The sequence below is a fragment of the Lathamus discolor genome, chromosome 2 (genome assembly GCF_037157495.1).
Source record: "Lathamus discolor isolate bLatDis1 chromosome 2, bLatDis1.hap1, whole genome shotgun sequence".
In the NCBI taxonomy this organism is placed as follows: Eukaryota; Metazoa; Chordata; class Aves; order Psittaciformes; family Psittacidae; genus Lathamus; species Lathamus discolor.
In genome coordinates this window covers 115925855-115947246 of record NC_088885.1, presented here as the reverse complement: position 1 = coordinate 115947246, position 21392 = coordinate 115925855, and the positions used below count along the sequence as shown (strand labels likewise).

Below are 21392 nucleotides of genomic sequence, written 5' to 3'. Positions count from 1 at the left end.
TGGTGTCTGAAAAACGTGTCTGTCTGTAACCACCAGTTAAACTGTATCCTTGGGCTACTGAATAGACTGAAAAATATATCTGTGCAATCTCCAAGTGTTAACATTAGTCATTCAAAATGCTGCTGCATTTTGGAGAGGAGTCCAGATGCCACTGTTTGCCTAATAGACTCCGGATTTGGATTGAGTTGCACTATATGTATATGTGGGTAAGGAGATGTGAGGGTGAGGGCAGGGCCACAGATATAGGTTGTTGCTTGGGGTTATCCTTGGACCCAATGTATAAAGTTTTGTTTGAAGAAAAGGCTGTTACTCACTGATTATAGGGTGTCTTTTCCACATGAACATTGATCTTCATTACTTCTATTTCCTTGAAGTTCTTAATAATCTTTGGGATTTGCGGTTTGAGAATATATGGGGATGTCTGGCACCTGTTTTTGTATTTTCTTATGTATGTGGCATCTGGGAGATGTTTATGATCTTGTTATGCAGAAACCTCCCCCTCCAAGTGCTGATGGCGTATGCACTTGCAAAGAGCAGATATGGATGTGAATAAAATATCTTGAATAAATGTGTTTCAATATTAGCATTGATTGAGTCCATTTCTTACTATGTTTTTCACCATATTGTGCCTAGTTTTGCTTAAATAATCAGTTTTCTGTTCCCTAAATTCACTTAAAAAGGAAAGAGCCCCAATTACGGTTCGAATTAAATTGTAATAAGATACAATTATGATGGTCTGCTAATCTGACACATGTTCAGATTATGTATTTATCAAAGATTTGCAAGGTACAAACTATAATAATGTAATACATAACTGTTATCCTAGAAGTGATATGAGTAGGATGGTCAGATAAAAAAAAGGGCTAAAACATGTTCATTTTTTTACTTGAAATTGCAAAAAAAGTCTCATCATGTAAAATATAGATGGCACTAAGATTTTAAAACTTTGGACATTTGATGTTCAATATCCATTTAGGTAAGCCAGGACAGCTTCTCAATGTATTTACTTATTTTACGCTACCAAAAATAAGTTAAATCTAGAAAAGTAATAAACTTTTACTTTTAAATTATAGTATGGTCTATATTTATTTACCTCTTTTTCCTGAGACTCTTCCTTTTTAAGTACAGTTTTATACTTGAAAAAATATTGTAAAGCTATGATCCTCTTTATTGTGATGTTAGTGTTAAATTTCTGTCACTGTCGTCTATTAACTTCTTTCCTTATGTTTTTTTCCTGTAAGAATTCAGAGTTGGATCTTAAAAAAGAAATTCAAGCTCAAAAAGGAGTTTGGAAAGTGATCCAGGTAAACATGACAGTAACCATTTTACTTGTCTCAATTCTTCTATCTATCTTCTTTCCCTTCCTACCACGAATTAACTTTGAGTACCTTGTGACAAGCTCATGTAGAAGGCTAATGAGTTTTGCTAAGTAACAACACCTGATGTTTAACAATTAGGAAAATTAAAATACTTATGAAAGCATGAAACACTTTATTTGTATCCCAGTTATTCACAATAATTTCCAGTTTGCTGTTTAAGATAAAAACCCTTTAGTAATAATCAGCATATACTACATTATCATTTGAATTTGTGTTTCTTCAGTTTCTGTAGAAACTGCAATTAGACCCTTACCATATTACCACTGCAATACATTGATACATGCATATGTAAAATAGGCAGCCCTAATACCACTTATTTTCTTCTGATGTGAAACTGCTAAATTCACACAACACACTTTGGTGTTCCTTTTTTGACTGTGAAATGTAGCTCTTTTCTTCTAGATTTCATGGAATCATAGAATCATAGAATAGTTAGGGCTGGAAAGGACCTCAAGATCATGCAGCTCCAACCACCCTACCATGGGCAGGGACACCTCACACTAAACCATCCCACCCAAGGCTTCATCCAACCTGGCCTTGAACACCGCCAGGGATGGAGCACTCACAAGCTCCCTGGGCAACCGATTCCAGTGTCTCACCATCCTAACAGGAAAGAATTTCCTCCTTATATCCAATCTAAACTTCCCCTGTTTAAGTTTTAACCCGTTACCCCTTGTCCTGTCACTACAGTCCCTGACAAAGAGTCCCTCCCCAGCATCCCTATAGGCCCCCTTCAGACACTGGAAGGCTGCTATGAGGTCTCCACGCAGCCTTCTCTTCTCCAGGCTGAAGAGCCCCAACTTCCTCAGCCTATCTTCATACGGGAGGTGCTCCAGTCCCCTGATCATCCTCGTGGCCCTCCTCTGGACTTGTTCCAGCAGTTCCATGCCCTTTTTATGTTGAGGACACCAGAACTGCACACAATACTCCAGGTGAGGTCTCACAAGAGCAGAGTAGAGGGGCAGGATCACCTCTTTTGACCTGCTGGTCACGCTCCTTTTGATGCAGCCCAGGATACGGTTGGCTTTCTGGGCTGCGAGTGCACACTGAAGCTGGCTCATGTTCATTTTCTCATCGACCAGCACCCCCAAGTCCTTCTCTGCAGGGCCGCTCTGAATCTCTTCTTTGCCCAACCTGTAGCTGTGCCTGGGATTGCTCCGACCCAGGTGTAGGACCTTGCACTTGTCAGTGATGCTTTTCAGCCATCCTCAGGCAAATGTTGCTATTTCTTCAGCTTCTCTGACTGAAATTCCAAATTTGGCATCACCAAAACTAATATTCTATCTATATCCATCCTCTGGCAGAAGGATACCATCAATTGTCTTCTGGAAGATCAGGGATAATAGTCATATTCAAACTGTTGTAATAATTACAAGGTCTTAAAGCCTCAAGCACTGAGTAGAAGCTCCAGGACTATTTTCTGAAAAAGTCCTTAATCTCTACATTCAGTGTCACCAGCTAGACATAGGAGGTCTTTAAGTGAGGTTGTTAGAACCAAACTCTGGCTTCTGTCTATGCAGCAACTTTACAGATATTGCTACTTCAGTCTCAGTGATGCCAGAAAATCAATGTTTTCTTCAAAGTTTCAGTCCAGTAGCACAGAAACCTCTATCATACAAAAGACCTGGTGTGGTGGGGTTGACCCTGGCTGGATGCCAGGTGCCCACTGAAGCTGCTCTATCATTCCCCTCCTCACCTGGACAGGAGAGAGAAAATACAATGAAAGGCTTATGGGTCAAGATAAGGACAGTGAGAGATCACTCACCAATTACTGTCACAGGCAAAACAGACTCAACTTGGGGAAATAAGTTTAATTTATTGCCAATCAAATCAGAGTAGGATAATGAGAAATAAAACCAAATCTTAGAAACACCTCCCTGCCACCCCTCTCTTCTTATTGGGCTCAACTTTAAATTTTCTCTATCTCCTTCCCATCCCACCCTGGCAGCGCAGGGGTATGAGGGATGAGGATTGCAGTCAGTTTATCACACATTGTGTCTGCTGCTCCTTCCTCCTCAAGGGGAGCATATAGCCAGAACTGCAGGGAGGCATTGCAGTCTTTTACTTCAAGTCCTTGAGTCAGAAACCACCTCTGGCTCCTTCTGCAGTGGTCTTAGGTAAGAGATATTTACTCCAAGAGCTGTCAAAGGCTGTTTTTCTTTAGAATTGAATGATCGATTTACTGTGATGACTAGAAGTTCTTCTGAAATTTTTTGTTCCTTTTTGTTTGAGAGAGGTCAGAACCTTTTTATTTGCTTCACAATCCCCATTTTACTTTTGTTAAGCTTGTTCTCTTCTATTCTGTCACTTTGAACTGTTCAATAGCAGAATCTAGTATCTACGCATCCCATTTCTAGAAAGACAAGCCCTAAGATACATCTTGCAGTTCCTGTTCATCCCAGACCTTAGCAGAAAGTGTTGAATGTTCCTCTTCTAAACATGTATTTGTGGTTGATGCACAAATTCCCTCTGATTCTCAGGCGTTGCAGAGAAGGCTGGAGGAGTGAGGCTGCACCTGGCTCTAGTATGACTGCCACACCATGATGGGATTGATTTGGTACTTTCAAACCTCTTTATCCCTATTTGGTATTCAATACTGATCTTTTTTGATTATTCCTTGAAACTAAAAAGCTTCCTTCTTTGTCCTATTTCTTTCTATTTCTTTCCCTCTTCCCCATAATCTTCATAGCTTATTCCACTCTGTTTCTACAACTGAAAGGTACTCAAAATGTCGCCATCTGTGTTCCACTTTAAATATGCATAGACATTGTTCATGTGTGTCTCAGTATCAGATATTGTGCATTCTTTTTGCTACACAGATAAATAATTATTCAATTTCAAGTGATGGTGAATTTTGGATGTTAGAAATTGTAAGTGTATGTAAGACCTGACCATTCTGAAGAACACAGTGCATAATGTTTGTCTATCTTTCTTTCTTTATTTCTTTTGGTTGAGGGGAGATGTTTGGACTGGGTGTATGCTTGATCTTGCATTTCCCAACCTTGAAGAGTGTTCATTTATTTTGCGAAGGTTGTTCTATTTCACTCTTCAGTGTTTCCCTTCTCTTTTTTTCATTCCTTAAAAAAAAAAAAAGAAACAAATAGTTAGGAACATGCCTCTAGTGATTACATTTCCCATCAGAAAAGATTTTCAATTTTAATATTTGGAATTTTAATTCCTTTTTTACGGACTTTTTTTCTGCTATTTGTTTAAATAGTACTATAAATCCATTGTCTGCTTCAATGTCATTTTTACATTTCCTAATATTTCTTGCTGATTGCTCTGCTATGTTCGTGTTAGCTAGCTATTTGGCATTTTGTATTCATGGCCTTCTGATGTATGTCAATTTAATGGTCAGCTTTTCCTTTATTTTGAAGATATTTTTAATCACTTTATGATGTATTTGTTAACTTCTGTTCTGTTCTTGGTGTTTACTTAAGAGTAAAAATGTTCTTTCAGATTTGATTTTTTTTATGTTCTACTTCTTTAGAAATACTGAAAGCTAATTCTACATGTATTTTAATAAACAGGAAAGGATTAAATCAGTATATGATGAGTTAGAGGAAAAGCAAAAAGAAAAACTCAAGAAAATAAAGGAAGATATGAAGAGGATAGAAGAGATTGATGGTAAAGTAGCTGTGGTAGAAGAAAAACAGAAAAGAAAAAAAGATATATCTAAAGACAAGCATGAGGTAAAAGCAGTAGATTCTGGACCACTCACTAGCATAATTTTTTTTCATTATTAGAAAAAAATACAAGAGGAAACAGGAATCCATAGCTCAGAAGAGTTGGATTTTGCAGCTGTGCAGTTGTGCTGTGATACCAGATAACAGACAACAACATAACTCCAGCCTTATTTTTGACCTTTCTTACTTCCTGTATTAGAAAAATCTTTGTTTCTTTTAACTTCTGTGATCTGTTTTCTCACAAAAAGGAAGACTGGTTTTTTTATGCTTTGCTTACTCATAAGCTTAAGAGAACAACTAGTTTATAAACCCCCAGACATGGCATGCTGGCAACCTTCTTCACTTCCCTACGTTGTGGATGTATGGATAATTGATAAAAAATGTTTTTCCTTTCTCTCATGAAAGATCTGTTTTGTATAATAAGAAAAAGACATAGAAGTTTCTTGTGTTAAAAACAGTTCCTTAACCTACTTGAATTGACTTAATTAAATACACTCTTCTGAGCCTTTCTTTTGCTGCTAGTAGAGCATTCCTGTTGTTACAGTATGGCATGTTTTAGTTCTCCCCACTGTCATCTTAAAAGTGTGACCAAAAAGCCATTTTCCTCCAGTTGTAAAGTGATGACTTTGTACCCCATTCCCCATATTTGCAGGGTATACTAGTGGTGTTAACCTTCCCAGAGTTTGAAACTTTGGGGAATTGTTTTAGAGAAATAACCTTCTCAAAAGAGTAATAGGAATACAAACTAAACATGTATGACTGAGAAATATTTCTTTCATTATTAAAGTTTCCTCTTTTAGATCTGGTGATCTTTCAGATGTTTGAAAGTTTCACTTATATGGAGTGCTACAACAGTGGTAATAGAAGACAGAGGGAAAAGTTGACAATATTTCCTAACTAAATTACTGCTTGAAAACAAGATATTACAATAATAAATGGTTTTGGAAAATACCTGACAGTATGTAGATCAGTTGACTAGTTGTCCTACAAACATGAGACCTTAGGTAGGTAAGCAATCATCTCCTTAAGCAATACCGACAGTTGCATGTCCCTCTACCATCTCAGCATCTGTAGAAACAGACCTTATTGTTCTCAAATGATGTAGGAATCTTCAAAATCTCAACCATAGTTTAGTGCAAGATGCAATGTCTATCCACTATAGTGAAGCAAAACCCTCAAGCAGAACAATTTAGTCTTTCTTTGCAGAACTCTTTGGGATGTCATTTTTCATGTGTATGTGTGTGTTTCTTCTTCTTCTTCTTCTCCTTCTTCTCCTTCTTCTCATTCTCCTTCTCCTTCTTCTCCTTCTTCTTTCTACTTCTTCTTTCTTCTTCTTTCTTCTTCTTCTTCTTCCTCTTCCTCCTCTTCTTCCTCTTCCTTTTCCTCTTCCTCTTCCTCTTCTTCCTCCTCTTCCTCCTTTTCCTCCTCTTCCTCCTCTCTTTCTTCTTTCTTTTCTTCTTCTTCTTCTTTTGTTCTTCTTCTTCTTCCTCTTCCTCTTCCTCTTCCTCTCCCTCTTCCTTTTCCTCTTCCTCTTTCTTTCTTCTTCTTTCTTCTCCTTTCTTTCTTCTTCTTCTGTCTTCTTCTTTCTTCTTCTTCTTCTTCTCCTTGCTTCTTCTCCTTGCTTCTTCTTCTTCCTTCTTCTTCTTTCTTCTTCTTCTTCTTCTTCTTCTTCTTCTTCTTCTTCTTCTTCTTCTTCTTCTTCTTCTTCTTCTTCTTTCTTCTTTCTTCTTCTTCTTCTTCTTCTTCTTCTTCTTCTTCTTCTTCTTCTTCTTCTTCTTCCTATTCCTATTCTTTATTAAGAGCATTTTCATACCTTTGCTTTATCCTTTTTTGTATGTATTTTTCTTTAGCAGGTTCTTATTCCTTTTTTTGGGGGGGGCGGGGGAAATGACTCTGAAAATGACTGGAAACATGGGGAAAGTTTAAATTGTTTTCTGTCTTTTATCACAAGTTAAAGAGAGTTTGGCTCTCACACTGGTAATTGTCCAACCAACAACACTGAAACTGTTGCCTGTCCTTCTATTATTACACTTAAATTAAGCCATATTCCACTGTGAAATATGTGCCCCACAGTGTACGAGAAGGTGAGCATGCATTGTTCACTGATGCAAGCAGCTTTACGGTCTGGGGAAGATTTGGAGCTTCCCTCTTTTTTTGTTTTATGGCAAAGGAAATAAGTATCTTAGGGATGAGTGCCGAAAATACAGTAGTCATTGTGAAAGAAGTAATTGTTAAGTGTCTGAAAGAGGAGGGGATTTTTGCTGGACCTTAATGCCAGAAAAGAAAGAGCAAAATGCCTTCATTTTTGTTTCCATATCAATAGGAAACAAAACTAGCTATTGGTGGTTTGTGTCCAGAATTAAGTCAAGGAGTTTTCAATAAGCCGTATACTTGTTGTGGAACAATTCTTACAATCAAGTAAGATCAACAACTTTGAGCCTATTCAGTTTAGACGTAGGATTTTTTATGTTTGCTCAAAGTGCAGATAAAAGAATTTCTGCTGCCTCAGTGAAATGAAGTTTTTGTTGCAGAATCAGTCTTTAGGTTCATTGTTCTGCTATTTGACTACTAGTAAATAGCTTGTCATGGGAGATAGTCTTCTCCAGTTTTTTAATGCTGGAGAAGGGCTGTATTTTCTGGAGAATGCTGTATTTGAAGGGCTCATGACATAGTCTGCATGTAGCAGTACTTCACCATTTTTGGAGGAGAGATGGAGGATGTTGAATAAATTGAGTTCAGATAATGGATTACCTGATAGTTTATTTTTGATGCAGGTTTAATAAGTCAAAATGAAAAATTAAAAAAAAAAAGGTTTCTCTACCAGCTAATAGTATTTTCAAAACAACACATTAATGGCAGTGACTAATGTTGTTAGCCCTTCCCCAACTAAAACTAAGTAGAAACAATGTGACAAAGATCACATCATTAGTTTCCTGGAAACCTAGAGAGGTGTGGTGTAAGTTATACATCATGGTCTATAGCTGTGTATTCACTTCTCTTTCAAAAGCTTGGAAACAGTTTGCACAAGCAGATTCCTGTGTGAATGATATGCACAAGATATTGAAACTTCAAGGAAGAACTTTCTCATTGATTAAAAGTTTAAATTATACTTTTGGAATGGTAATATTAATGCCTATTTTAATAATCTTTGTTATATAGTGTGAATGGAATTTTAAACTTTGGATAACGTAACTATTATACCATTTATATAAGCATATTTAGTAATGTAAAATTTTCCTTGTTACATGTATTAATAATTATTATTTAATAATTGGTGCTCACACTAATGATGCTAAAAAAGTTACTGCCATAGTCAAGAACTTTACCTTGAGGTGCTAATTATTTCTTTCTTCCTCTTCCTCTTGTTAGCTGTCCTTAGCTGTATTTTTCAGGAGTTAGTGATAATGAGTTATAAACATTTATTTTGCCCTTTATACAGACTCCATGGAAGCTATTCCAAATATGTATTTTGATTTCAGAATTTTATTTGTACCATCTTTGGTAGAAAGAAAGTAAAGAAACATGGGGAGCAGAGTAAGACTTTCTTTTTTTCTGCTGTATTATGGTAAACACTATATGAAGTAGCAGAGATATTTTATATTTTACATGTGCATTTTTTCAGTCAAAGCAGAGAGTACATAAACCTACGTAACAGAAAAATGGGTATGGAAAGGAAAAGGTAACTGTTTAATATTTAGTAACTAATACATTTTCTTGTTTCTGTAGAATGTGGGACAATAACTTTTGAATACTAACATGTCTGTTTATTTGTAAACACTGCAGAAGCTCTCCTATTTGAATCAGAGAATACAAGAGCTAGATAAGCAGCAGGAGCAAACTGAACAACAACTGAAAAAAAAAAGAACTATTATGCAGCAGCAATTAAATGATACACAGGTGAATAATTTAGTGCTTGTATGGCTTTTTTTAAGTATGTTTAATCTCAAAGATTAGGCTGTCATTTCTACACAGTTGCCTTGGAACCATGTACATACATGTATTGTATGTACTATTTTCTGTCTTTTGCTCAAACTAGCCTATGAGGTCCATAGCCTTGAGACAGCGTAAACTACAAAGCAGAATTGATATTGGGGTCATTGAGGAGTCCTTCGCTTTCTTCATTTGCTACACTGATTCAGATTGCTTGAGGGGCTTTAGAAATGCAATGGAGAAAATCAATAAAGGACAAGAAAGATTCTAGTATAATAGGAAGTGCCTGCTGATTGCATGTTTGCTCAGCAGATGGCATCTTTTTGTAAATGATGGCTTATATCTGCTGTATCGGTTGCTAAACTCTATAATCCACCAAAAGGAATTACTGAATTTCACTACTGAACACTGTGCTTTATATAAACATGGTTATAAGCATTAGAAGAAACAAACATTTTCTTTCTAAGATTCAGTTAATTTTTATTATTCTTTCACTTGCATATTGTACAAACTTAAGTTGGATATTATGGTATTGAAGATGAGTCCTATAGATAAAAAAAAAAAAAGAAAGGTTTTCATATTGTTCAGAGTAGCTTTTATGAACCCAGTAATCTCTATTGAGATTTATACATATAACAGAATCTTAAATTAAGCACTGGGAAACTCATTGATACAAACAGGTTTGGCAGAGAAGACAGTTTTTATATCCCTTAATCTTAAGGATTGTTCTCTACCAAAATGCAGGTTACCAGTAGACCTTAGAATATGTGAAAATGACTGATGAGTCAACATAATCAGTAATTCTACAGTGTTTTTTAGTGCATTTATTTCCTGTACTTTTTATTATTTTTCATGCTGCCTTTCCTAGTAACTAAATAACTCCATCCATTAGTTACTTGAACAATGTTTGATTTGGCGTTCTGGAGGAGTATTAGAGGAGTGTTCTGGTTAAGTGAAATACAGCAACATACAAAGCGTATTTTATGAGATACATAGAGCTCTGAACTGGTAACAATACCTGGATACATTAAATGCTGTGTTCTTAGAGCTTGATGCAGTTCCTTGATCATAACAATTGGCATTTTGTAAAAGGGGGGCTTTATAAAATGGGCTGTCTTATTTTTAATAATTACTCATATTTCTAGCTGTGTAAGGTCACACTATATGATTCTGTTAATCATTATTTGTTTTTAAGGAGAAGTTATGTAAAGTTGTGTTCAGACATTTTAGTGCTGTCCCATGGCATTGGCTTGTTTATGTCCAGTGAGTAGCTTAAATGATGTCACGGAAAAAATGGCTATTATTCCATAGTATTCTTGATGCAGGACTAGAGTCTTCAACTTCCAAATGATCAAGCAATTCGCCATGTTCTTCGTAGCTTACCTATTTTAGGACAACCTGGATCATACACTGGAGGTTACTGCATCTCACTGTTGAAGTTGAAGCGACTTAGTTTGGTCTGCTGACATGTCTAAAAGCTAGATACTTAGATAAAAGGACATGACTTCTATCCCATAATACACCAGTAGTCCTGTTCTAAGCATCTAAGAAGAATCAGTAATACTGTTCATGTATTATTGAACAGCTGAATGACCGAGTGCCAAGGGACTCAAGTCAACTTAGGCAAGACACTGAACTGTTGTCCAGTACAGCAACCTATAAGGAGCAGATACCCAGTCTATTGATATTTGGATCACAAAATGTAGAGTATCTTACCATCTTTGGTTTGGTTTTTGTTGGGGTTTTTTTCCTAAAACCTGATTGCAAATTCTATGTCTTCTATAATAGCTACCAGCTTGCACTGACTCAGTGGCTAGTATTTCATATGATTGGAAGCCAGCATTTTCAGCTTTTATCTGCCTTGGTTAAAATGACCTAAAGGAATAGACAAAATTATTCTTTATTGGTAGTTTTTGTCCTAACATAGCTCATAAATGTGAACCTGATTCTGCAGCAAAAATCATGGTATGACTTCTTTCTGTAGGTTTATGTCTGCCCCTGATATCTTGATCATCTCAGACTTCATTGTTTGTAAAGTTTAAGGCCGAGACAGATCATTCAAACAGCCTGTATAGTACAGGCTATCACATTTCTCCAAGTTCACCTGGTAGTGAGAACTAAAATTAATATGATTTTTCCTTAGAGGTTTGTGACTCTCTATGAGCCATTCAGTTGCATCAGAATTTGCATTAATTACCTTGTATTCATTTTCTTTCTAATGATTCTGTGTTCCTGCAAGAAACCTGAAATTTCATCAATTCTATACAGATACATACTACACTTTTACGAAGTTTGTAGGCCTTAAAAAAAGTTATGTTCTTGAGGTACCTTGCACACCTTCATATCTGTGTTAACACCCGCTACAGAAGCTTTGATACCTCATTTTTGTTATAGCTATCTTTTAGGCATACCTCTAAGAAGCACTTCTTTCATAAAGGGAAAGATCATTAGATGATGCTTCAAGTTATTGCTTCAGGAAAATGGGGCAGAATCTAAAGAAGAAATTTTTAAAATACTGATCTTTATTTATCTATTATGATGCATTCTTTGCCTACTGAACTGTGAGGTCTTGTGGTATTTATACATGTGTGCACTTAAATTGTATGTGTATATATGTATATATAAGCATAATCAAAATGTATTTTCCTCCCTATTAATTTAATCCATTTACATAGCTGCTTACAGCTCATTAGTATGGGTTACAAAATCTGATGCAGCAAGACCACTTTCGAAATATCACCCAAATAGAAGCCTCCCACCTCTTTATTACTATTGCACTGCTACAGTGTTTTACGTTTCTCTTGCTCATTGTAGGGAAGCTACAGCTTAGTTTACAAGATACTGTTGTTCCTGTAGTTAGAGCTTGCTTGTGTCATGAATCTTTATATTTTTTGGGTCTTCCAACTGTCAGTCACAGGTATGAAAAAGACACTGCAATTTAATCTTTATTCTGTAGAATAGAAAGTTTAGTGAAAACCTTTTTAATGTAAAGGTTTTCAGCAGGTTTTTGAGTTGTGTACTTGTAGCTGCGGAAAGTAGGCAGTCATTCTCTGTGTTTTAATCCTCTGCTGTCTGGAGTTCAGGACAGTTGTGGTATGAAAAACTTGACATCTAAAAGAGGATAACTCTCTCTGTAGGGAACTAAATGAAAAATGCCAGTTTTCAGACATGATGAGTAAGCCATATTCTACCTGCAGAATTGCAAATAAAAATACTGACTCTTCATGAACGTTCAGGTTTTTAGGTATCTACCTAAACCAGTATTATTTTTGTAAGTACAATTTTTGATGGTTTAACAGAAAAATCTTCTAGTTAAGGCACTGACTCTGCATACACTGAAATGAATAGACCTAGACTTAGATCATATGCAAAAATTGTTACTTTTCACTATCATTAATAACATTTTTGCTGTGCAAATCAGTGCTTATTTGCAAGGCTTTTATGTGTAAAAGCAAAAATAAGAAGGGAAATGTATTTTGTGAAGATGGTGACCCACAAACTTGCATACATCAATAAAGAAAAGGCAACTGCAAAAATACAAGTGCCATAAAAATGCTCGAGGATATATAGTGGAAGAATTTTGCAATGAGTGGGAGAACTATAGCTGGATGTGCAACACCATGATCTTATGGAAATGCAATTTTTCCTGCTGCACTAAAAGCTTCTCCTGCCCCCTCTAAAACAAGTTCTCTTTCTTTGGATATAAAAATTTAATAAATTGTTGTTCATAATTGTGCTTAAATGACAGAATTTGGAAATCTAGCCCTGCCTAATTAACATGCTATGTTTGGGTTTTTTTGTAAATCCTAAGAAAAAATTTCATTTGTATCCAGTCAGATTGCTGAAAATTTTCACACTGTGGAAAATTTAAAACATGAAATTAAAGGAATACATGAGTTATGTGACATGAAACAAGTACAGATGGAAAAGATAGAACAATCTTTTGCTGATTTGTGGTAAGACCTATCTAGTATATGAATTTCAAAGGATAGTTTATTACTTTTCCTGAAGTAATTTAGTAATTCTACTTGATTACTATTGCTAAAGATAGTTTTATTATTTTGAAGTATTATTTCTAGGAAATGTAATGCACTTTTCATCAATATTTGAAAGTATTTTTGTCTGATCACTGCTTGTAGTTTTAACATATCCATAGAAGTTATTAATGATAAACTGTCTGCCTCTCAAATTGAATTTCGGGCATCAGAATTGCTTTTGGAAATCTGATAACATTCATGGTCAGTTGCATCCTTAATTAATGGAGGATTCCACACACTCTGTTTTTTCTGGTTTAAGAAGTGTGGACCTATGCTTACTGTGACTGATGAGTCCTGAAAATAGTCTCAAAGGGCTCTCTTCAACTGATAATGCAGGCTGCCTTCTAGGCCATGCAAGCCTTGGAGGGCTGTATATGCTGATTGCACAGCAGGCTTACTCTTCAAGGATAAAGGTGAACCTGCTGTGCAATGTCAAGGAGAAAGCAGCATTCTACAGGATGACTAAAAGTGAAAAAGTCATCTTTGCATCATTATACTACAGATCCCTTTCTGTGATCTCATTCAGTTATGTACTGTTGGTCTTGAAAGATCTTTGAAAGATTACGCCATGAAATTCTTGAAGGGGGGGGAAATATTTTTTTCAATGTAATATTTTTAGCTGGATACGTGGCACTAGATAAGTTTTTTTTCCCAACTCTCAATTCAAGCAGGATGATTTGGAAGGACCCAATGTACAATGGATCTTACTGAACTTCAAGTATGAAAGACATGTTTCCACGACTGAAAATCTTTTCTCATTTTCCACAGCTCTTTAGCCAGTAGTCAGTAGTTTCCTATCAGTGACATGTTGTAGTCAAAGAAAGGGATAATATCAACACAAAGTGGTACTGAAAGTTAGTTCCAATAATTCATTGTTTTTACAGCTATGAAGTCCATCTCTTTCAGAAAGGAATTTTCTTGCAAATTGTCCAACTTCTAGACCTAAAACAGATACTAATGAGAACTTTGCATTTGTCTTGAGAACCTGCTGTTAGAGCTTCCACCTAACAGAAAGAACTCTAAAGTCTAAAAATCATTAAAAAAAAAAAAACCCTCTAACTTCCAGAAACAAAGTATTGCACAAATGGTGTGAAGCTTCCACTTCCAGTCCCAATAAATAACGAAACAGTGGTTACCAAATGCAACACTGGTTATGGACTAATTCTGTGTCTCAGAATATCATATTCATGTAGATACTTCACACGTGTGAGTGAAACAGTCCATTCTTTAGAAAGTTATTTTAGACATGCAAACCATTTTTTAAAAAAGTGAGAATTATGTATTTCAATAGACACATTAGGTACGGATTGATAGGCAATGTCTTGAAGTGATCTAAATATTCATTATAAGCTCCATCATATATTTTTTTTTATAGAAACTATTATTATTTTCAAGAAGACACTATTATAAAACTAAAAATGAAACCTGTAAATTGAGACTAAAGCATAATATAGTAGAAGATCTTGATTACTTCATTGAATTCTTTTTTTTCTTTCAAAGGCGAAAGTCAAGTGGTGTGGTGAATAAGGAACAAAATGTTCAGATGGTGTTTACTCATCTTAAGGATAAGCTAGCAGAATATGAGAAAAAGTTCAATCAGGAAGAAAAAACGTGTGGAGAATTACTACAGAGTAGAAAGAAAAAACTGGAAGATTCAGAAGTGAGTATTACCAGAGCTGGGTTTCTCTGTGTTAGAAGTGAAACTATTATTTGGTTAGTCCTGGCTCTTTTTAGGTCTTAAAAGGATACCAGTTTTATCAAAAGTTTGAAATAATTAGTGTCTTCATGTCCATGTGCAACTATTTCCAATTAAATAAGTTGATATTTTTCTGTAATAGACTTCTTTCTGTGGATAAAGAAGTTATTTTAGGAAAATTTTAAAATTGTTCACTTGCTTTGACACTTTTAATTTTTCGTTCATTTTTTCATTTCTTCTAACATGAAAATCTTTTTTTCTATTTCGCCAAGTGCTTTGTAACAAATAAATCTCAGATATTTTTGACTTAAGATCGACATCAATAAATATCCATTCCTCTTTAATCACGTAAGTACAAGAATAGTGCTCAGTGCATGCAACCTTCTTGATAGAGCAGCAGTAAAAGTTAGAGTAGTTAGATAGTTGCTCTATCAACTGCTGTTTGATAGAGCCGCAGTAAAACTTTAGCCTTTTGGATAAAGCTGTTTCTGAAATGTTTGGAGCTGCCTCTTAACAAGACCCTCACCTGGATCTTCGTTGTTGTGGTTGATACCAGCCAGATGGGAGCCAGAGACTGTGTAAATATAACTGAGAAATCAGAACTATCTGAAATAGAATAATAAAAACACTGTGATAGTAACCACAAAATCTTCTGAGAAATCACATCTGAGCACTTTTTCTTTTCTGTATTAATATTTGAACTTTTCTCCTAAGAAAATGGATTACCTAATGCTTCGTGTATAATTGTCTTTGTTTTTACATAAAAACGATAGCATTAAAGTGTTTCTCCACTGGGGAGACATTCCCAGATCAAGATTTTTTCAATTGTAGCTGTGTTAAAAATAATTCATGTATTAATTTTTAATCTTGTGTTCTTTATGTCTGTGCCCATCATACACTTTTCTTAGCTTAGAGTAGATAAAGTAAGCTACTCAGTTACATTCTCCTTAGCATTCATTTTTACTTCCTATTTTCAATGTGTTAGTTATTTTTTTTTTTTGTTTCCTTATGTCTGTACTGATGCAAAATGGCCACAATAAGAATATGGGCTTTTTAAAAATAGAGCTTGCCACTTTATTACTTTTAAAAGGGTAGTAGTCCTTTCAAAATACCATATTTGGCTCCTTCGTTATGGTAAATTAATTCTGAGGTAAAAATACTTGCCAGTATGTTGACTCGCTCATCTTCACCTTTACTTCAAAAATAGCTGTAGGGATAATTTAGTGAGGTACCTTTCTTATCTGCTTCTTCAGGATATCAAGATTCATTTTTCTTAATGTGTCCCATTTCATCCTGTCTTGTCTCTGTTTCTATCTCTTTTACATATAGAGTTATGGGTATTGCATGAATTTCAGAGCTCTTAACAGTATTTTTTTAAATTATATTAATAAATATTTGAGTTTTGAGATTCTGCCAAGCTTTTGGTGGTTAAATATAAGTAGAAATATTACGCTACATGCCTGAGAGCCTCTTTGAGATTTTACTGGAACACATTGCTGGTCCTTGTGAGAACAACTCTCCATCTAGACCTATAGCTGGAATGGAGGCACATGCTGTCAACTTTTGAATACTCATGTTGTTGTTACCTAGTCATTTTTATGTCATTCTTCATTATTTCTTCATTATTAGTTCATTATGTCTTCATTATTTCTTCATTATTTTTATGGAAAATACAGATAAAAGCCATAGACATTTATTCATGTCTAGGAAATCCTCAGCCCCACTGTATTTGATGTATTTGATTTTCTTTCTGAATAAATGAAAAATAGAATGTGTCATAAATGTTTGTGTTACATCAGAAAGCTCTCTTTTTCTCTGCCTCACATCAAGGTGGTAATAACACCAGCAAAGCCAAATATTCTGTCAGTACCTTATGGACAATCAAAAAAAATCAGCAGGGTCTTCAGTTTGTTTCCCAGCAGAAATGGGCAGAAGACCTAGTACCAGTGAACCAAGAAAGTTTTGAGGGCATTGGAGCTAGGATTTACAGGCAAGCTCTTCAAGGAGGCTAGCTGTAAATTGTGGAAGTTACACTATGGCTTTTAGGATGATCAGTGTGTCTTCTGGGAGAGGTCACTTGACAGCTTTCAGAAGTTCTCCTTAGAGTAGAAGGTCAAATAATCTATCTTGCTTTGGTATTGAATGATAAATTTTCTCCTTCAATCAGGGTTGAATGAAAAAGTGTTTAAATTCTGATTTTCCATTGCACAATTTCTGTAAAAGTCCTGACTTCAGGTAATGTGGTACAGTAGTTATGATGCTTTTTTCACCCTGGGTCTGGAGGTTTATAGAAGTAGTAATGGAGCTTACATATTAGACCAGTTTTCACAGTCTCTGCTTCTCTGAGTCTGAAGCTGGGTGAGACCATTCAGTCATTAACTGATAGATAATTCAATAGGAATAGGCTAAGCATACTTTTAAGGTGAGAGATGAGTAGCTGGAGAAGTTGTCCTCACAAGCTTAACACCCAAGGGGAGAAAGCTGTAAAAGAACAGTGCATTAGCTTCTGGAGTACAGAGTACAGGCAGCAGTTCAAGAGGTTCTGATCTAGGCTTTCTAGAAATTCTAGTGGGATACTATACTGAATGAGAACTGCCTGTCTTCATAGACAAAAAAGTTACATTATTTTGTTGCAAGTGTCATGCAGTACAAAAAAGGCTAGAGACCCTTGTCAGCATCCTGAGGAGAAATGGAGTTGAAAAGCGAAGGGGAATGGAGTTGAAGAATGGTCCCGATGTGGGAGAATCTGCATAAGAAGCAGCTTCAGCACAGACCCAGATGGAAAGAAATTTTGTGGGGCAACTCTTGCTTTGCTCTGAGGGATAGAAGCTGTCAATAAATGATCAGGGCAGAATAGGATGCAAAGCTGAAGAATCTTTGTGCCTGGTTCTTGAGAGAACACTCAGAATATGTGATTTGGCTGGAGCGCTGTGTCGCTGATTTGCAGACCTTCTATATTCTGTCTTCTCACAGGAGAATATAACAACACAGATAAATACAAGGTGTGTATTTTGTTTTACTAATGTGCACGCTACTAAATGTCGTGAAATTTACATGTATAATGATGAAGTTATACCTTATGGGCGTATTTTATCACTGTGCTATTTGTAACTACTCTTATAGTTTCTCATTACCTTATGTTCTACAGAAAAGGTACAGTCCCCAAGTTATCATATTGCCATTTGGTTCAGTGCTGATATGTGCTGTATTAAACACACAGATAAGAATTCTTTGACATAGCAATTTATAGTGAGTGTTGGATCACATTCGGGAGGATTATGTTGTGCCTTGTTTTCTTAACCTCAGAACAAGCACGTTTGCTGTTATTTTCTGCTGCCAATGTGATTATTGTACATTCAATTAAAGTAACTGTAAAAATAATTACTGTGGTTTTGAAGATTGAGCAAGACATTTTGAATGACCACAGCTATCTTGAAATCTGAAAATTTGTCCTCGTTAGTATTTGTTATTCAACACATAATATATGAAGTGCAGATGTGCAAATCTTTAAATTCAGAGATCTGTATATACGGACTTGTGCTTTTGCTAAACACTTTAAAAGTTGTTACTCAAAGAATTAACAGATATGTTAATACTTTGACTTTCTTGTTGCTTTGAAATGGTAGTGATACCATAAATTTCAAATTCTAGTAATTAACATTAGTCTTCTCCAAAAAAATCCTTACCTCCCAATACTCTTTCTAGATTTTCTAAGAATTTATTTGACAGTTGTATGATATTGGAAAAAAGACAGTAATAAACTGATATTTCTTTCGCATTTTACCATAAAATTAAAAAAGTTCAGTAATGTTTCAGGTAAAACTGAATGAGAATTTCTCAGACGTATAAGGGCATTTGATTAAAATAAGCTTTGAATCAGTTATGATTATTAAAAAGTTTAGTTTCCAAAGATTTTCTAGAATGTTTTTGCCTTGTTTGGAGGTTTTTTGTTTGGTGGTTTGCTTTGTTGTTGTTTTATTTTTATGTTTATTTTAAAGTGAATCAGCATGTTTTTATGAGCACTTTTTCACAAAAAACATTTTTCATCTGGGGAATGATGTATCAGAAAAACCTATGTCTGATTCTAACAGCTAGTTATGATGTCTTGTTTATCAGATAGTGAGAATATTTCTAATGAAATGACCTACAAAATGGCATATTTCAGAAGGGATTGTAATAGAAATATGATAGTATACTGCTGAAAGCTGAATTAAGAAATAGGGAAAACCAAAGTTAGATCCAAGGGTCTGTTTATCATACAGTATTAGGTAAAATCCACTGGGTGTCTTTTGTCATTCATTTATTTAGGTTATCTTTTCTTCTAGTCATTCTTTTCAGTATTGCTGCACTAGTACCTTTGGAGCAGTTTCCATCTCTTACTTTCAAAAAATGTTCTTAATCAATATTAATGTTACTGAAGAGCTTTGTAACACCCTGTCTGTGTAAACACGAGAGTTACATTTGAAGATATATAACAAAAGAGGATTTTTTTAAAAGCTAGAGAGCCGTTGCTCCCTTTAGGCTATTTCGTATGTGTGCACTGTAAGGTTAACAAATAGTCTGGCTATAAAACTGGCTTTAATTAGTTGACTCAGTGGCTTCCAGCAGTGTGCTACACCGGTATGTGGGACTCCTGTGTTACAAGATAGACTTTTGAATCTTACTCCATGCTCCTGGGTAGTCTTAGAGTATCGACTTACACGTTGTCCTGTGGAAAGTGCCGGCAGTATTACCCGAATAACCATCCCACTGATTTTATTGGCTCATAGGGAAGTCGTATACCTTCCCTTCTGAGGAATGGGCATAGCTAGAGGTTGGGTGCCATGACAGTAATAATACTCTGGGTGAAAATTAAAGGGATGTAAAAGTGGAAGGTTAATAGAAATTTTAAAGGATAGTTTTATGTTTCTTCATTAAAAAACAAGCCATATGCATAATAATTAAAAGCAAATTAAACCTCACTGTATTTTAAGCAGAATCAATGAGAAGTATTGTAATGACACACCCAGTCAGTTGCCAACACCTATAATAAATGCTTGTAGCAATGTAGATATATTCCAGCCACCCCAGCCAACGAGCCGGCTTCATCTGGAGCTCGGCTCAGATGCCTCTGTACAAACGCCTGTAGCACGGGGAACAAACAAGAGGAATTAGAGATGTGTGCACATCTACAGGGGTATGATATAATAGGCATCACAGAAACATGGTGGGATGGCTCCTATGACTGGAGTGTTGGAATGGAAGGTTACAGGCTCTTTAGAAAGGACAGGCCTGGCAGGCGGGGAGGGGGAGTTGCCCTTTATGTTAGGGATAGGCTGGAGAGTATGGAACTCTGTCTGGGGGCAGGTGAGCAGTTTACAGAGAGTTTGTGGGTCAGGGTTAAAGGGAAAACAGCCATGGGAGACATTACTGTGAGGATCTGTTACAGACTGCCTGATCAAGGAGAACCTGTGGATGAAGCACTCTACAGACCGGAAAAGCTTCATGCTCACAGGCCCTTGTTCTCATGGGTGACTTCAACCACCCTGACATCTGTTGGAGGGACGGTATGGCCCGGCACAAGCAATCCAGGAGATTCCTCAATTGTGTGTAAGGCAACTTCCTTCTGCAAGTAATAGAGGAGCCGACAAGGAGAGGTGCCATGCTTGACCTCGTGCTCATCAACAGGGAAGGGCTTGTTGAGAATGTGGTACTACAGGGCAGCCTTGGATGCAGCGATCATGAGATGGTTGAATTTGAGATCCCCAGGACTGCGAGAAGAGCATGCAGCAAGCTCACTGCCCTGGACTTCAAAAGAGCAGACTTTGGCCTCTTCAGGAGCCTGCTTAGTAAGGTTCCATGGGATATAGCCCTGGAGGGCAGGGGGGCCCAAGACTGTTGGTTGATATTCAAGGATCACCTGCTACAAGCTCAGGAGTGCTGCATCCCAACTAGAAGGAAGTGCAGCAGGAGGGCCAGGAGACCTCCTTGGATGGATAAGGAGCTGCTGAGGAAAATTCAAAGGGGAAAAGAGGCTTATAAAAAGTGGAAGCAAGGACAGGCGGCCTGGGAAGAGTACAGGGATGTTGTCTGGGAAGCGAGGGACCAGGTTAGGAAGGCGAAGGCCCAGTTAGAATTAAACTTGGCTAGGGATGTTAAGGATAACAGGAAGGGGTTTTATAGATACATAGCAAACAAAAAACAGACTAGGGACAACATAGGCCCCCTGAGGAAGCTCTCAGGAGAACTGGCTACGCAGGATTTGGAGAAGGCTGAGGTTCTGAATGACTTCTTTGCCTCTGTCTTCACTGGCAAAGGCTCTGACAGCACCACCCAAGTCTTGGAAGGCAGACACAGGGACTGTGAGAATGAAGACCTTGGGCCCACTGTAGGAGAGGATCTGGTTCGAGACCATCCTAAGAACCTGAACATGCACAAGTCTGTGGGACCTGATGAAATCCATCCATGGGTCCTGAAGGAGCTGGCGAATGAAGTTGCTAAGCCACTGGCCATCGTATTTGAAAAATCATGGCAGTCAGGTGAAGTTCCCGACGACTGGAAAAAGGGAAATATAACCCCCATTTTCAAGAAGGGGAAAATGGAAGACCCAGGGAATTACAGACCAGTCAGTCTCACCTCTGTGCCTGGCAAAATCTTGGAGCACATTCTCTTGGAAGGCATGCTA

General features: G+C 36.6%; 1 protein-coding gene across 1 annotated transcript in view; it reads left to right on the top strand.

The window, feature by feature from the left end:
- The window catches only part of CCDC178 (coiled-coil domain containing 178), a 165448-nt gene that overhangs the window by 27275 nt on the left and 116781 nt on the right, over positions 1 to 21392 (top strand). Inside the window, 6 exon segments of the mRNA XM_065669142.1 lie at positions 1242 to 1304; positions 4910 to 5071; positions 8849 to 8962; positions 12022 to 12088; positions 12807 to 12948; positions 14533 to 14692. Coding sequence (XP_065525214.1) covers positions 1242 to 1304; positions 4910 to 5071; positions 8849 to 8962; positions 12022 to 12088; positions 12807 to 12948; positions 14533 to 14692 — 708 coding nt within the window.